Source organism: Chiloscyllium plagiosum, chromosome 9 (genome assembly GCF_004010195.1).
Source record: "Chiloscyllium plagiosum isolate BGI_BamShark_2017 chromosome 9, ASM401019v2, whole genome shotgun sequence".
Lineage (NCBI taxonomy): Eukaryota > Metazoa > Chordata > Chondrichthyes > Orectolobiformes > Hemiscylliidae > Chiloscyllium > Chiloscyllium plagiosum.
Window position 1 is genome coordinate 71,374,839 of NC_057718.1, and position 16,600 is coordinate 71,391,438.

The 16,600-nt window shown below is 41.6% G+C and overlaps 1 protein-coding gene across 1 annotated transcript in view; it reads left to right on the top strand.

Moving 5' to 3' along the window:
• tcp1 (t-complex 1) overlaps positions 1 to 15,060 on the top strand; it is a 60,622-nt gene extending 45,562 nt beyond the window's left edge. Inside the window, exons 9-12 of the mRNA XM_043696178.1 lie at positions 2,577 to 2,700; positions 10,619 to 10,811; positions 11,273 to 11,436; positions 14,586 to 15,060. Of these exons, the coding sequence (XP_043552113.1) occupies positions 2,577 to 2,700; positions 10,619 to 10,811; positions 11,273 to 11,436; positions 14,586 to 14,802 (698 nt within the window). The 3' untranslated portion in view covers positions 14,803 to 15,060. The remainder of the gene's footprint in view (positions 1 to 2,576; positions 2,701 to 10,618; positions 10,812 to 11,272; positions 11,437 to 14,585) is intronic.
• The last annotated feature ends 1,540 nt before the right edge of the window (positions 15,061 to 16,600 follow it).

The following is a 16,600-nucleotide window of genomic DNA, read 5'->3' on the forward strand; positions in this document are numbered from 1 at the left end:
AGCTGTTCACTGTCTTTACTACATTAGAAAATGGTGGTTGAAGCAGTAAACATGTGGATGTTGAACAACTGAGTAGTACAGTGGTAGATGAAGAGTTTCTCAAAGGCCTGGCAGTCCCCCCACCCCAGATAGAAAATTCACCAGATAAATCCTAGATTGCTGAAAGTGGTAAGGGAGCAAATTCAAGAGCTGTCGATGGAAATTTTCCAAGTCCCTCTGAATATAGGCTTAGTCCTGGGGACTGGAGGACTGTAAATGTGACCTCAGGAAGAGGCAAAGCAAAGCCCAAGCCCAGCTTGACGTCAATAGTGGAAAAACTAATGGAGGCCATAAAATGGAATAAGCTAAATACACATTTAGTGAACTATATGGATGACACTGAGCAACTTCAGAGGAACATGGGCAAGTAGGCCAAATGGGCAGATACCTGCCAGGTGAATTTCAATGCTGAGAAATGTGAGGTAATGTATTTTGATGGAAGAAACAAAAAGACCATGCAGGCTCAATGGTACAGTTTTGAGGGGAGTACAGAGGAAAAGGACTTTTGGGTTTATATGCACTATTCTCTGGAGGTGGCCAGACAGGTTGAAACAGTTAAGGCTTATCTGATCCTTGTTTGTTATAGATAGAGTATAAAAGCTATACCTGGACAAATGATTGATTGTGCCGCATTTAGAATATTATTTGGTTCTCGACATCTTATTTAAGGAAGGATTTTAAGGCCTGGCGAAAGTTGTGGTGATGATGTGACTTTGAGGTTATTTTGTCCTTTTTTTTAAGAGATTGAACGAATGGTACTGAGCAGTCTGTAAGAAAGTAAACTGCTTGAGATTTTTATGTGGACCAGTAGAAGCGGCCTGAATGGGTGTAGTAGAGTTCCCACAGATCAGAGTTTTTGCTTAGTTTTTAGCAGTCGCTGTCCGGTTTTGAAGTGGAATTTTTTTTTTAAACCCCCCTCTTGGGTACAACCAAAACCTGGGGTTTCTCTGCCTGCTGTGACAGTGCATATGAGTCTGATTATTTTCTAAAATTGCACTTTGCCAAAGGTGTTTTCTATGGGATGTAACTATATTGGAACAGTTAAACATACTGTACAAACTGTATCTATTATTCTGTTAAATTTTCTATTAAGTTTTTCAAATTCCTTCCTCCTTTTTGTTTTAACTACAGTGGATGCTTTAAAGTGTTTTGCTTTAAATTCAGTAGTTTGTTTAATCGAATTGCATATGGAATTGCATTACCTTATTTACCTGTTTGAAAATAAGAAAAGGTTTGGTTCAAGACTATCTTAATATTTTGAGGGTGTTTGGCTTACTCCATAACACAATGCAAAGGAGATTGACTAGAATGATACCAGGAATGAGGGATTTTAGATATAAGGAAAGATTAGAGAAATTAGCCTTATTCTCCTTGGAGCAGAAAAGACTAAGAGGTGACCTTATTGAAATTTGCAAAGTTATGAACAGTTTTAACAGGGCGGATATTCTGTCTCCACGAGTTAATATGTCACTGACTCGGGTTCACAATTTCAAGATTGTCAGCATTCCCTTGCTTAACATGTCTTTATCCCTCTATACTTTGTCATCCTCACTACCTGCCTGACCACCTTTTTATACTATCTGCAAACTTGGGCTACAGTGAACTCACTTTGCTCATCCCAGTCATTATTGTATTGTAAATGTCACCCCAACACTGATCCCTGTGGTATATCAGTACTAGAGTCTGCCATTCTGAAAATGCCCCCTTCTCCCAACTCCATCATCTATTGAGTTCTGACCTGAAATGTTAACTCTGATTTCTTGCCATGGAAGTTGCCACATCTGAGCATGTAATGTGGCAAAGGGCAGTGGGAAACCGGAAGATTGGGAAGCTTATAAAGACCAGAGGGCAACAAAAAAAGACAAAATATTAAATGACGGTAAGCTAGCCAGTAACATAAAGGAAGATAGCAAGGGTTTCTTCAGATATATAAAGAGCAAAAGAGAGGCAAAAGTGGACATTGGATTGCTGGAATATGACACAGGAGAGACCATCTTCACAGTGGAAAGCACTAGTAATGCCCCAAATATTTTGAGAGCAAGAGGGCCAAGTTGAGTATGGTAGTCATTACTAAGAAGACGCTTAAAAACGGAATGACTTGAAGGTTGATAAATCACCTGGACCAGGTGGACTACAACCCAGAGTTCTAAAGCAGATAGCTGAAGAGATAGTGTTTCTGTCTTCTATTGCTTAACTAATCCTCTATCCATGCTAACATACTATCTTCAATATCATGGACTCTTGCCTTATCAAATTGCCTAATGTTAATTCTGTTTTATTTCTCCACAAATGCTATCAGAGCTGTTGAGTTTCTCCAGCACTTGCCATTTTAATTGCAGATTTCCAGCATCTGTTTTCATTTGAGAGCTTTTGAAAATTTATTCTAGCAGTGTTCACGTGCGTTCTATAGCTTTCAATTTGATTCAAGGAGTGTTTTGTTTGTTTTGATGGTACTTTTATATTGAGAAATTAGTAAAAGGCAAAAAAGAATTCAGGAGTACTTATTTGACAGATTTTCCCCTTTGTTTTCTTCATAGCAACTGTGTGTTCAACTTTGGCAAACTTGGAGGGGGAAGAGACTTTTGAAGCCTCCATGTTGGGCCAGGCTGAGGAAGTGGTTCAAGAAAGGATATGCGACGATGAACTGATACTGATTAAAAAGTAAGTAGGGGATCACAGTTAAAATGTGTTCTCTTTTGCAATAAATACTGATTTCGAAAGTTTTGTTTAAATAGCCTTTCAATATTATGTCTTTGTTTCACTTTTGGACAATTTTTTATTTTTGAACATTTAACCTGTTCACCCTCAGCTGGCTTATTGTGTACAGTACTGAGTTTCACGTTTTAAGAAGAATGGGACACATTGGGTAGAGTGCAAAAGAGGTTTGTAGGAATGCTTCTACGGATGAGAAACTTCAGTTATGAAGATAAATGGGAGAAGCTGGGACTGTTACCTCAAAGAGGAGATTTGATTCACGTTTTCGTATTTTGAGATTCTGAATTAGAGGGCACAAATTGCGAAGAGATTTGCACAGCAAGCACATTGTGCGATAAGACTTTTCCACAGAGTGGTTTGGCCTGGAATGCACTGTTTGGAAGTGTGGTGGAAGAAAGTTAAGAGTTATTCAATGATTTACGTAGAGATGTAAAAAAATGAGTGGGTCATACAGCCCTTTTAGGCTACATTGCCATTCAATTTAATGAAAATTAAAGCAAGCAAATTATCCAACTCCATACCCTGTTCCTTTTTCTCCTTTTTGGTACCTTTGCCAAAAAGAACTATATCTACCTCCTTGAAAACAATGTTTTAGTCGCAGAGAATTCCACGAGTTCACTGGATGACCCCTGCTTCTGGACTCCCTTTTGAACATTCCTCCTGTGTTTACCCTGTCCGTTCCTGTTAGATTTGTATTGGTTTCAATGATATTTCTTCTCCCTTACCCTGCCCTTCATATTTCTGAATTCCAGTGAATATAGTCTTAACCAATTCAGTCTTTTTTCATATTTGTCATCTCGGGAGTTAGTCTGGGAAACTTCCTTTTCACTCCCTTCATTGGCAGAGCATCCTCAGATAAGGAAATGAGAATTTCACACAATATTCCAGATGTGGTCTCATCAAGGCCTTGTATAATTACAGTCAAGAGTGTGTTGCTGGGAAGGTACAGCAGGTCAGGCAGTATTTGAGGAGCAGGAGAATCGACATTTCAGGCATGAGCCCTTCATCAGAAAATAAGCCTGTTGGCTGGGGGCTGAGAGATAAATGGGAGGGAGGTGGGGTTGGGGAGAAGGTAGCTGAGAAAGTGATAGGTGGATGAAGGTGAGGGAGAAGGTGATAGGTCAGAGGGGGGAGTGAAAGACAGGACATGAGGGCTATGCTGAGTTGGAGGTTTGGGACTGGGATAATGTCAGGGGAGGGGAATTGAGGAAACTGTTGAAATCCACATTTATCCCGTGTGGTTGTCGGGTCCCAAGGTGGAATGTGAGATGTTCTTCCTCCAGGTGTCGGTGGTAATGGCTTGGCAGTGGAGGAGGCCCAGGATCTGCATCTCCCTCCTTGAAGGAGGGAGAGTAGAAGTCTTCAGCCATGGGGTGCTGGGGTTGGTGGGTGCAGGTGTCCCGAGATGTTCTCTGAAACAATCTGCAAGAAGGCGTCCAGTGTCCTTGATGTAGAGGAGACCATACCGGGTACAATAGATGCAGTAGAGGTACAGGTAAATTTATGACAGATGTGGAAGGATCCCTTGGGACGTTGGATGGAGGTGATGGGAGTGGTGTGGGCACAGTTTCTGTACTTCCTGCAGTGGCAGGGAAAGGAGCCAGGAGTGGGGTGTAGGCTGGTGGGGGGCATGGACCTATTGAAGTAATCTCGGAGGGAATGGTCTCTCCGGAAAGCTGATAGGGGTGGGGAGGGGAATATACCTTTGGTGGGATCCGTTTGGAGGTGGCGGAGGATGATGTGATGTTTGTGGGGTGGAAGGTGAGGACCAGAGGGGTTCTGTCCTTGTGTTGGGAGGGGTGGGGTTCAAGGGCAGCAGTGCGTGAAGTGGGCACTGGAGGGCATCATCAATCACATGGGAAGGGAAGTTGTGAAGTTGGAAGAAGGAGGCCATCTGGGACTTTGAGGTGGAATTGGTATTGTGGGAACAAGGGGTGGTGTTTTTACAGGTATAATTACAGCAAAGTATTCATGTTCCTGTACTTCAGTACTTTGACTATGAAGGCCAACATACCATTTGCCACCTTCATTGCCTGCTGTACTACTACATGGTTAATTTCTGTGGTGTACAAAGGCACCGAGATCACACCATGCCCTTAATCTATCACTATTTAGATTATCTGTCTTCCTGCATTTGTGACCAAAGTGGAGAAGCTCACATTTTTTCACATTATATGATATCTGCAGTGCGTTTGCCCAACATTCAACTCGTCCAAATTACTATGTAACATATCTGCTACATCTTCACAGTTCTCCCTGCAAGTCAGCAAGTCACTTGCAAACGTGGGGATGTACATTTAGCTTCTTTCTCATATTGTGAATGACTGAGGCCCAAGCACTGATCCCTATCGTACTTCAACTCCTGGAAATAGACTCTTGTGTTTTCCTACTTGTTTCCTGTCTGCCGATCAGTTTTCATCCATGTCAGTACATCACCCCCAATCCCGTGTACTTTAATTGTCCTTACTAATATCTTATGTGCAACCTTACCTGAAGCTTTCTGAAAATCAATGACTGGCTTCCCCTTATCAACTCTCCCAGTTACATTTTCAGAATTCCAGTAGATTTATCAAGCATGATTCCCCTCTTGTAAATCCATGTTCTATCTGATCCTGTCACTACTCCAGGTGTTTTGCTATTGAATCCTTTATAATGGATTCCTGATGAAGGGCTCTTGCCCAAAACGATGATTTTCCTGCTCCTCGGATGCTGCCTGACATGCTGTGCTTTTCCAGCACCACTCTGATCTTGACTCTTTTATAACAGACTCTAGTATTGCTCCGTTAACAGTGTCAGGCTAACTGGTCTGATTCCCTTTTTTTTTCCCTATGCCGCCTTTTTTAAATAGTGGTGTTATTGTTAATTATGCCCAAATCCATAAGCACTGTTCCACAGTCTGTAGGATCTTGAAAGATGATACCAAGGCATCCACTATTTTTAGGATCACTTAAGTACTCTGGGGTATAGATTATCAGGGTCTAGGGAATTTATCACCCTTGGTCCCATCAAATTCTCCAATACCATTTTCCCTATTAATACTGATATCTGACAGTGTCTCTCTCATTCTCTCAACCCTGTTTTCCTCAACATTTTGGGATTATATTTATGAAGAGACGACCAAAGTGTATATGTAATTGATCTGCCATCTCTTTGACCTATTTGTATGCCCCTTTGGTTCTGATACTGTAACTTTTTTCCCTTGTTAGCAATGGTATGGCTATGTTTTCTGTTTTATTTTTGTGTTAGAAAGGAATGAATAATCCATGTGCTTTTTAAATGTTTACCATGTCTCAAGCCAACTTGTATCTCATAACATCGTAGTTTCCTTTATTTGGATTTAGGCCCTTTATTCAGAAATAATCTTCTGCATAAGACGTAGCAGAATTAGACCACTCAGCCCATTGAGTCTGCTCTGCCATTCAATCATGGCTGATAAGTTTCTCAAACCCATTCTCCCAGTTTCTCCACATAACACTTGATCTCCTTGATACTCAAGAACCTATCTATCTCTCTTAAATATACTCAATCACCTGACCTCCACAGCCTTCTGTGGCAATTAATTTTATGGAATCCCCACTCTCTGGCTGAAGGTTCTCCTCATCTCCATTTTAAAAGGTCTTCCCTTTACTCTAAGGCTATGCCCTCGGGTCCTAGTTTCTGCTACCAATGGAAATCTCTTCCCAACGTCCAGTATACAGGCCATTCGGTATTCTGTATGTTTCAGTTAGATCCCCTCCTTATCCTTCTAAACTGTAAGTATAGAATCAGAGTTCTCAAATGTTCTTATGTTAAACTTTTTTGTTCCTGGGACCAGTCTAGTGAACCACCTCTGAACATGCTCCAGGGCCAGTACATCCTTCCTGAGATATGGGCCCCAAAACTGCAAACAATACTCCAGACTACACCTCCTCCGACCCTGCCCCCTATAAAAACACCATCCCATATTCCCAATTCCTTCGTCTCCACCACATCTGCTCCCAGGAGGACCAGTTCCAATACCGTACAACCCAGATGGCCTCCTCCTTCAAAGACCGCAATTTCCCCCCAGACGTGATCGACGATGCCCTCCACCGCATGTCCTCCACTTCCCGCTCCTCCCCACCAGGAAAGAACCCCACTGGTCTCACATGGTGTGTTGCCTGCCCGGTGCCAGGGTGCGAGACATCTCCGACCGGCTTGAAAGGATATTGGAGCGGGAGGGGGAGGATCCATTTGTTGTGGTCCATGTTGGTACCAACAACATAGGCAAGACTAGGGTGGAGGACCTGTTTGGGCATTACGAAGCACTAGGCAGGAAATTGAAGCACAGGTCCTCAAGGGTCATAATCTCCGGATTACTGCCCGAGCCACGTGCCAATTGGCATAGGGACAAGAAAATTAGGCAAGTAAACACGTGGCTAAGGGATTGGTGTGGGAAAGAGGGATTCCACTTCATGGGGCATTGGCATCAGTTGTGGAACAGGGGGGATCTGTACCGTTGGGACGGCCTCCACCTGAACCGATCAGGTACCAATGTTCTAGCGAAGAGGATAAATAGGGTGGTCAATAGGACTTTAAACTTCTGAGTTGGGGGGAAGGGAAAGTGAAAGCGACAGGGAGTATGGAGGTAAATGGCAAGATAAGCAGCAGGATAGCTCACCCTCACCTTGACCTCCTTCCACCTATCGCATTTCCAACGCCCCTCCCCCAAGTCCCTCCTCTCTACCTTTTATCTTAGCTTGTTGGACACACTTTCCTCATTCCTGAAGAAGGGCTCCTGCCCGAAACATCGATTCTCCTGCTCCTTGGATGCTGCCTGACCTGCGCTTTTCCAGCAACACATTTTCAGCTCTGATCTCCAGCATCTGCAGTCCTCACTTTCTCCTCTAGATGTGGTCTCAAGAGCCTCAAAAATACATTTCTACTTCTATATTCCTGTCCTTTCAAAATAAATTGCATTTGCCACCTTAACTACTGACTTAACCTTCAAGACTTGAGAGAATTCTGGACTAGAACTCAGACTTCTGAATTTACTTAACATTTAGAAAATAGTCCATACCTATATCCTTCCTACCCTTTTATCCCCACTCTGCTTTCTGCCAGACAGCCAAACTTCTATCCATGCTAGCACCACGCCTGTGACACTTATCTTAACTCATAACCTCCTGTGTGGCACCTTGTCAAAGGCGGGCATGAGGTCCAAGTAGATAGCATCCATTAGCTCTTCTTGGTCTAACCTGCTTGTTACTTTCTCAGAGTTCTAGCAGATTTGTCGGGCATGATGTCTCCTGTTTTGCTGTACACTTCCAAGTATTCAGAAATCTCATCCTTCACAATGGATTCCAGGATCTTGCCTGCAACTGAGATTAGGCTAATTGATCTGTAATTTTCCCTCTCTTGTCTTGCCTTCCATTTAAACAGGGGTGTCACATTAGCGATTTTTCCAGTCCTCTGGGACCCTTCCTAATTCTAGCAGTTCCGGAAAGATCACCACTAATGGCTTCACTATCCATACAGCTACTTGCTTTAGAAGTCTGGGGTGTAGTCCACCTGGACCAGGTGATTTATCAATCTTCAAGTCATTCTGTTTTTTTTAAGCACCTTCTTAGTAATGGCTACCACTTCTGCTGTGCCCCCTCACTGTCTTGAAATTTTTCGGACATTACTAGTGTCTTCCACTGTGAAGACTGATGCAAAAAAAAATTTCAGTTCCTCCAACCATTTCTTTATTCCCCACACTCTCTCCTGCGTCGTATTCCAGCAGCTCAGTATCCACTTTTGCCTCTCTTTTGCCCTTTTATATAGCTAAATGAACTTTTACTGTCTTCCTTTGTTACTGGCTAGCTTAGTGGCATTTAATTTTTTTTCCCTCACTTTTTTTCTCTGTTGCCCTGTAGCCTTTGTAAGCTTCCCAATCTTCTGGTTTCTCACTGCCCTTCGCCACATTATATGCCTTCTCATTTGCTTTTAGGCCATCCCTGACTTCCCTAGTCAGCCATGGTTGCCTCATCCTCTCTCCTTTTTCTCGGGATGAATCTCTGCTATGTCTCCTGAATTACTCCCAGACAGCCCTGCCGTTGCTGTTCCATTGTCCTTCACCTTCACACCTGAGAAGCAACATACCATCTTGGAATCTCGAAGGCCACAGGAACGTCTATTTGTTATCCTTAGAATTGAATCCGCTATTACTCCAGCTTTCCCACACTTATTCTTCCTCAACCATGCAGCAAAGCTAACTGCGGTACAACAATTTGGCTATTGTTACATTTCTCAGAGAGGCTTTCTCTCCAACAGTATCCAAAGTAGTGTATCTCTTTAGCAGTGCACAGTCTTGATAAGTCATCTTTAATCTGCATAGTGGTTGTCCACTCCCTTCCTGCCTGTGGTGTCTTAGCCTGCAGACTCAGTACCTCTCTGTCTTTCTTTGACATTCTGTCAGCCTCGTGATGCTGCATATTATCTCTGGGCAAAGCTCTAGCTCCAAAATCCAGATTTCCAGGAGCTGCAGCTGGACACTTCCACTGCATGTTGTGGTCCTGGGTGCTGTAACTGCCTGATTTCCCACATAGAGCAGGAGGAGCACTTCATGAGTTTGAGCTGTCCTTCTATGCTTTGCTTTTCCAATTTCTTATTCCAATAGATTGCCCACGAAATCAATTGTTAGCTACAATTGGATGCTTCTAGGGGCCTCTGAACTCAAACTAAAAACCACTTAAAAGCCACTAGGGGAGTCCTTCTCGCTTTGTCTTTCCAGCTAATAATGAACAATCATATTGTTTGTGTTAGATTTATCATTACCCTGAACTTCATGCTTTTGAATATTTGATTTATAATTGAGTTGATTTAAGTTGTGAATAATCTGAAGGTTTGATGCTGAGATTCCCATTTATTTGCTGCTATACTTCTATCAATAGTATGGCAGTTATACGCGTGGGATAAAGCATGTTCAGTCATATGTATCTGAAAGACACTGCTGTTGTCTTTGACAGAACTAGCAATGGCTGTACAAAAATCCTATTATTTCACTTGTATCTACCATCCAATTGGTTGCTTCAATGCCTATTACAATTTTACATCTAAAAGTTTGATGCAGCCGATTTGATAAAAGCACATTTGAATGTCTTGAGTCAGGTTTGTTTGTGACTTACTCCTTGGAATCATAAATTGCATACTGCAAAAAAGGAGGCTAATTGGATTGCCACGTTCTCTTTCTGCAGCCTCTCCTGCACACTGTGGGTGGCACAGTGGCACTGCTGCCTCACAGTGCCAGAGACCTTGGTTCAATTCCCGCCTCAGGCGACTGACTGTGTGGAGTTTGCACATTCTCCCCGTGTCTGCGTGGGTTTCCTCCGGGTGCTCCGGTTTCTTCCCACAGTCCAAAAATGTGCAGGTTAGGCGAATTGGCCATGCTAAATTGCCCGCGAATTGGCCATGCTAAATTGCCCGCGAATTGGCCTTGCTAAATTGCCCGCAGTGTTAGGTGAAGGGGTAAATGTAGGGGAATGGGTCTAGGTGGGTCGGTGTGGACTTGTTGGGTAGAAGGGCCTGTTTCCACGCTGCAAGTAATCTAAGAAACCACTCACTTGGAGGCTCCTGTTCCCTGACTTAGGGGTTGGGGGCCACCGTCTCTCCCCTAGGTGCCAATGGCACCTGTGCCCCTTGTGCCCTGGACCATGTAGCTCTCCACGCTATCTCTCCCTACAACACATGTGCCACCCTAACCCACGTTCCTTTCTCTCTCTGTCGTGACCCCTCTCTCTCTGGAATTGTGTGTGCATGTCAGTACATCTGAATGCTGCAGGTTATACGTGAGATGTATGTAATTTTTGTGCATCAACATATTCTGCCATTTTAACCTTTTTTTTTTGTTCGTCTTTTTCTTTAGCACAAAGGCCCGTACATCTGCTTCCATCATCCTGCGTGGAGCAAATGATTTCATGTGTGATGAGATGGAGCGCTCTGTCCATGATGCACTTAGTGTGGCCAAGAGAGTTTTGGAATCCAAGTCATTAGTGCCAGGTGGTGGTGCAGTAGAAGCAGCACTCTCCATCTACTTGGAGAACTATGCTACCAGTTTGGTATGAATCTAGTTTGGATGTTTCTTCAAAAGAATTCTGGATTTATTTTATCCTTTCTGATAATTCAAATTGTTTTGGTGTCATTGGTCCAAATTGAAGATTGAGTTGCAACTTTATTTTGACCAAACATTAGTAACTATGGTAGTATAAAATACAACATCTAATTGTCCAAACCAATATCTTGACTGTCAAATATGCTGCAAAAGAAAGCTGATTTTAGTTGAAGGTGTTGGGGGTAGATGGGGAGACATGAAATTGTAGACGGAGGTTTGAGTGGAACAGCAAGATAACACATTCTTTTTTTAATTTCTGTACTGGAGAACATTTCATCTAATCGGAATTCTTTTAAAGGAGTCTGACTTATGCAGTAAAGTAGCTGTCACTAATTTGTTGTGCCTGTTTAGAATTGGGAGGAAATTGTCATGAATTTTAGAGTGTAATTGAGGAATTTTATCATTTAGGGATCACGTGAGCAGCTTGCAATTGCTGAATTTGCCCGGGCTTTGTTAGTTATTCCAAAGACTCTGGCAGTAAATGCAGCTCAGGATTCTACAGACCTGGTTGCTAAGCTGCGTGCATTCCACAATGAAGCCCAGGTAAACCCAGAACGTAAAAACCTGAAATGGTAAGTATGTTTTTTTTTCCCTTTTTGGGTGTGAAGTGTATTTTGTGCTAATATCCATAACTTTTGTTACAAGCTGTTGGGTGGTTTCTTGGTTTGCAATATGAGGACACACATCGATTTGTACATAAACTGAATGCTTTAGGGTTAGGGTTGAACACTCTTAATACAATTCTTGAGTTCCATTTGATTGTGTGGCTTCATAAGACATGACTGGTTCATTTTCATCTCTTGTTTTCCCAGTATTGAGTTTCTATAGGTGAAGCATTGCATAAGCATTCAAACTAGGAGCAAGAGTTCAGCCCTCAAAAGTCTGTTGTATCATTGGATATGATTATGGCGAATCTGATTTGGAGTCATAATATCCATGTTCCTATCTACCCTCGATACTGTTGAGCTCTTTGTTATTGACAAAATCTCTATCTTTGCCCTAAAATATTCAAAGATCCTGCTTCTGCGCTCTGGGGAACAGAATTTCACACGTGCTCATTCTCAATGTTTTTAAACAAAGTTGTACATGGGATACTGGTGTTGCTGGCCTGACCAGGCCAGAATGTATTCCCCATCCCTAATTGTCTTGAAGATGTTGATGGTAAGCTACCTTGTTGAATCTCTACAGCCTTTGGTCTGTAGATTCACCAACAAAGCTGTTGGGAAAGGAGTTCCAAGTTTTGGACATGGTGACAATGCAGGAACAATATACTTTCAGGTCAAAGTAGTATCTGGCTTGGAAGGGAACTTTTCAGGTTGTGTGCTTCCATGCATTTGCTGCCCTTGACCTTCTAGGTGGTTGGTCGATATTGTAAGGTTTGAAAGAAACCTTGATCTACTGCAGTGCATCTAGATGCAGATCTTTGCAGGTACTTTTTTTTTTTGTCTCATTTTTAAACCGTCTCCTAATTCTAAGCACCTCCCATTGAAGAAAGTATCATTTCAGCATTCATTTTGTTAAATCTCCTGAGGAACCTTTGTTTCGATAAGATCACATCAGTCGTTTTAACCTGGGAATGACCTTTCGCCAACAAATAATTCCCTTCACTGCAGGAATCAATAGCATTGAATATACTCTACTTTTTTCTCATGCAATTTTGCCCTTTTCTGAATAAGACAGTCAAAACTGTACACAGTACTCTAGATGTGGTCTCCAACGTCCTCTATAACTGTAGCAAAAGGTTTTTTATGTTCCATTCCTCTTGCCTTCCTAATCAGTTTCTGTACTCCAGGTTGATTTTATCACTGCCAGATCCATCTACAAATTCTGATTTAATTAAGATATTGCCCTTCATTTCTTTATGCCAAAATAGGCAAGTTTGTTTCCCATATTATGTATGAATCACAAAAAGGTAGCATCCAAGGAAAACAAATGGAATGTTGGCCTTCATTCAAAAGAAATGAAGTATTAAAGTAGAGAATTTTTGCTAAAACTATAGTCAGCTGAAATACTGTAAACAGTTTTGGACCCTATCTCTGGAAAGATATACTAGCATTGGAGGTAGTCCAGAAAAGATTCAACAGGTTGATAGTGACTCTGAAGAGGTTGAGTAGATTGGGCCTGTGCTTTTTGGAATGTAGAAGCATGAGACAGCCTTATTGAAACATCCCTTGGGGGATGTAACAAGATAGATGCAAGGTAGTGGGAAAGTCAAGGGCCAGAGGGCATATTTTCAGATGAAGGGGTACAGCATTACTGTCGGTACGGTGGCACAGTGGTTAGCACTGCTGCCTCACAGCGCCAGAGACCCGGGTTCAATTCCCGCCTCAGGAGTTTGCACATTCTCCCCGTGTCTGCGTGGGTTTCCTCCCACAATCCCAAAATGTGCAGGTTAGGTGAATTGACCATGCTAAATTGCCCGTAGTGTTAGGTGAAGGGGTAAATGTAGTTGAGTGGGTCTGGGTGGATTGGGCTTCAGGGCGGTGTGGACTTGTTGGGCCGAAGGGCCTGTTTCCACACTAAGTAATCTAATCTAATTGTAAGACTGAAGAAGAATAATAATTTTCTGCTGAAGATAGTGAATTTGTGGAGCTCATTGCTACAGAGGCTGTTCAGTCATTAATTATATGCAAGGTTGAGATATAGTTTTAAACAGGAATTAAGGATCTGACAAAAAGTTAGGGATTAACAGATTAGCTATGATATCACTGAAGCAGACCCAGTGAACTGATCTATTTCCATGTCGTATGATCTTATACAGTGCTCGCTGAAGACAGACATTTGCCCCAGAATGCGAAAAGAATGAAAGATTTTCTTCATGTTCATGCACTAGTACTGACTTGTAATCTATATATAACTGGTGATCTCTGCACAGATTAAGCAATGCAAATATCTCCTCTTTGTTTATGCTCAGTCTGGGTGTGTTACCAGTGTAAATCAACTGTAAACTATCAAACATCATAACCATGCTCACAACTTCTGCTAATTCAATTGGATCTCAACCACTGCCATGGTTAACTGACAGTTAATTGAATCCAATTTCATCTCTTGGCTTGGATTGGCACTCGTACCCTAGAGGAAACTTGTCCATATTTTGCTTTAATTGTAATTGAACAGTAATCTTAAAGTTGTGGTTCATGTTTGAAACAGTTAAAACCTGAGATTCTGTTTTTTTGATCCACTAAATTTGGTTGGATACTGATGCTTAGATTTAATGTAATTTATATTTTGTAATTTAGCTTTAGTCAATTATATTGAGTTTAATTTTAATCTTTGGACCTTTTGTAATGACTAAAAGAATAGTAATGAAGATTGTGTTTGGACTTCAGGTGTTTTTTAATATCTTTTATAGGTGTGTGTGTCATTGGAAATTGACCTTTCAAGGTCAGTGGCCCTGTTGCCATCCCTGGTTGCCCTTAATGGCACTCTGGGCCATTTTAGGGGGCATTCAAGAGCCATAAATATTTGTCTTGCATCAAATATACCCCTTGGGTATCCAGTATTCTCTAATGTCTTATCACCCACCTTTTTTTAATAATCTCTGAATGTTGTACATCCTTGAATATTAAACACTCCATTCTCATTATGTTTAAGGCACATCTAACTAAAGACTAGTTACTTTACCTCATCCTTAAGTTAATATGGGTGTCTTTTAATGGTTGTCGGTTATTCTCTGAGAATTGGTTTCCTATTTGATAAAGCACATTTTTTTCTTGCACAGGATTGGTCTTGATTTAGTGAATGGAAAACCAAGGGACAATAAGCAAGCTGGTGTTTTTGAGCCAACTATGGTCAAAACAAAGAGTCTGAAATTTTCAACAGAAGCTGCAATTACTATTCTTCGTATTGATGACCTCATTAAACTTTATCCAGAAGATAAACAAGAGAAAGGAAAAAGCTACCATGATGCAGTTCAAAGTGGAGAGCTTGATGGTTGAAGAACTGAAGTTTTAAATGTTATTTGTTGGATTATTATTAGTATTTTTGCAGATAGCGAAATACAAAATTTTCCCATTTTCTGCTTTTGCTTATTGTTTTTGTGGCTACTGAATATTTAATTGTTTCTAGTACCTGCATATTCCACTCATTAAGGAAAAATATCACTTTCTTTGGAACTTGGAAATTGCCTGCATTAGTACCTTTTTGTTTACTTGTACTGGATGATATTCATGTCTTCAATAAAGTCTGACAAACTACTTTTTTGTCACAATTTCTGGTTTTGAATCCATCATAATGTTTTCAGATAATTGCACACTGTTCAGTATGATTCATGACAACATGATTCTAACTGTAAGGGATGTACATTTGTCTTCCAGTCTTTTCTTCACATATCTGATGAAGTTTGGCAGTCAGTTTTTTAATGTTTTCAGCAAGCTTACATGTTCTAATTTCCCTTTCCGAATCAAACCTTTGCCTTTCTCTGATTTTTAAATTTCTCCCAGTCCTCAGGACTTCTGCTTTTTCTGGCCAATCTGTATTCCTCCTCTTTGCTGTTAACACTATCCCTGATTTTTCTTGTTAGCCATGGTTGAGCCACGTTCCCTGTTTTACACTGGATAGGGGGTTACAATTGTTGAAGTTCATTGCCTATTCACCGTCAACTCCTTTAGTATCCTTGGTCAGCTTCTCCTAGCCAATGCATGCATCATACCATCAAAAGTTAGCTTTCTTTAAGTTCAGGACCCTAGTTTTAGATTTAATTGTGTCCTTCCCTGTCTTAATGAAGAACTGTATGATGTTATGGTCATCCCCTCCACCCACACACACACACACCCACCCCCAAAAGTAAAATCTCACAAAGCAATGCCCTTTCATTATACAATTACCAAGTCTAGGGTGGCCTGCTCTATGTTTGGTTCCTGGACACATTGGTCAAGGAAACCATATCTCTCTCATTCCAGGAAATCCTACTCCATCACATTGCTACCAGTTTGGTTAGTGCACTCAATATGTATATTGAAGTCACCCATAATAACTGGTGTACCCTGACTGCATGCACCTCTGATTTCCTGTTTGATGTAGTCCCCAACATCACAACTGCCACTAATGCCTTTTTTTTCCTTTGGTGTTCCGCAGCACCACCCATACTGATCTAATGTTCTCCTTACTATTGTTCATCTCCTCCTTAACCAGCAAAGGTACTCCACCTCTCCATATGCCTTTCCTGAAAATTGAGGACCCTAGAGCCAGGTCCCTGTGATCCCAATTATGTCATATCCATTGCTAACTGCAGTTAATTCATCCTAATTACAAATGCTCCTCGCATTGAGAGACAGCCTTCAGGCTTTTTAAAAAATATTTATTAATTAGAATGGACGGCTTTGAGGTATGTAGGGAAGAGATGTTGGAAATTCTGGAAAGGGTGAAAATAGATAAGTCTCCTGGGCCTGATGGCATTTATCCTAGGATTCTCTGGGAAGCAAGGGAGGAGATTGCAGAGCCATTGGCCTTGATTTTTATGTCCTCATCTACAGGAATAGTGCCAGAAGACTGGAGGATAGCAAATGTTCCCTTGTTCAAGAAGGGTAGTAATGATAACCCTATTAACTATAGGCCGGTGAGTCTCACTTCTGTTGTGGGCAAAGTCTTAGAGAGAATTGTAAGGGATAGGATTTATGAACATCTGGATAGGAATAATGTGATCAAGGATAGTCAGCATGGTTTTGTGAAGGGCAGGTCGTGCCTCACAAACCTTATCCAATTCTTTGAGAAGGTAACTAAGGAGGTGGACGAGGG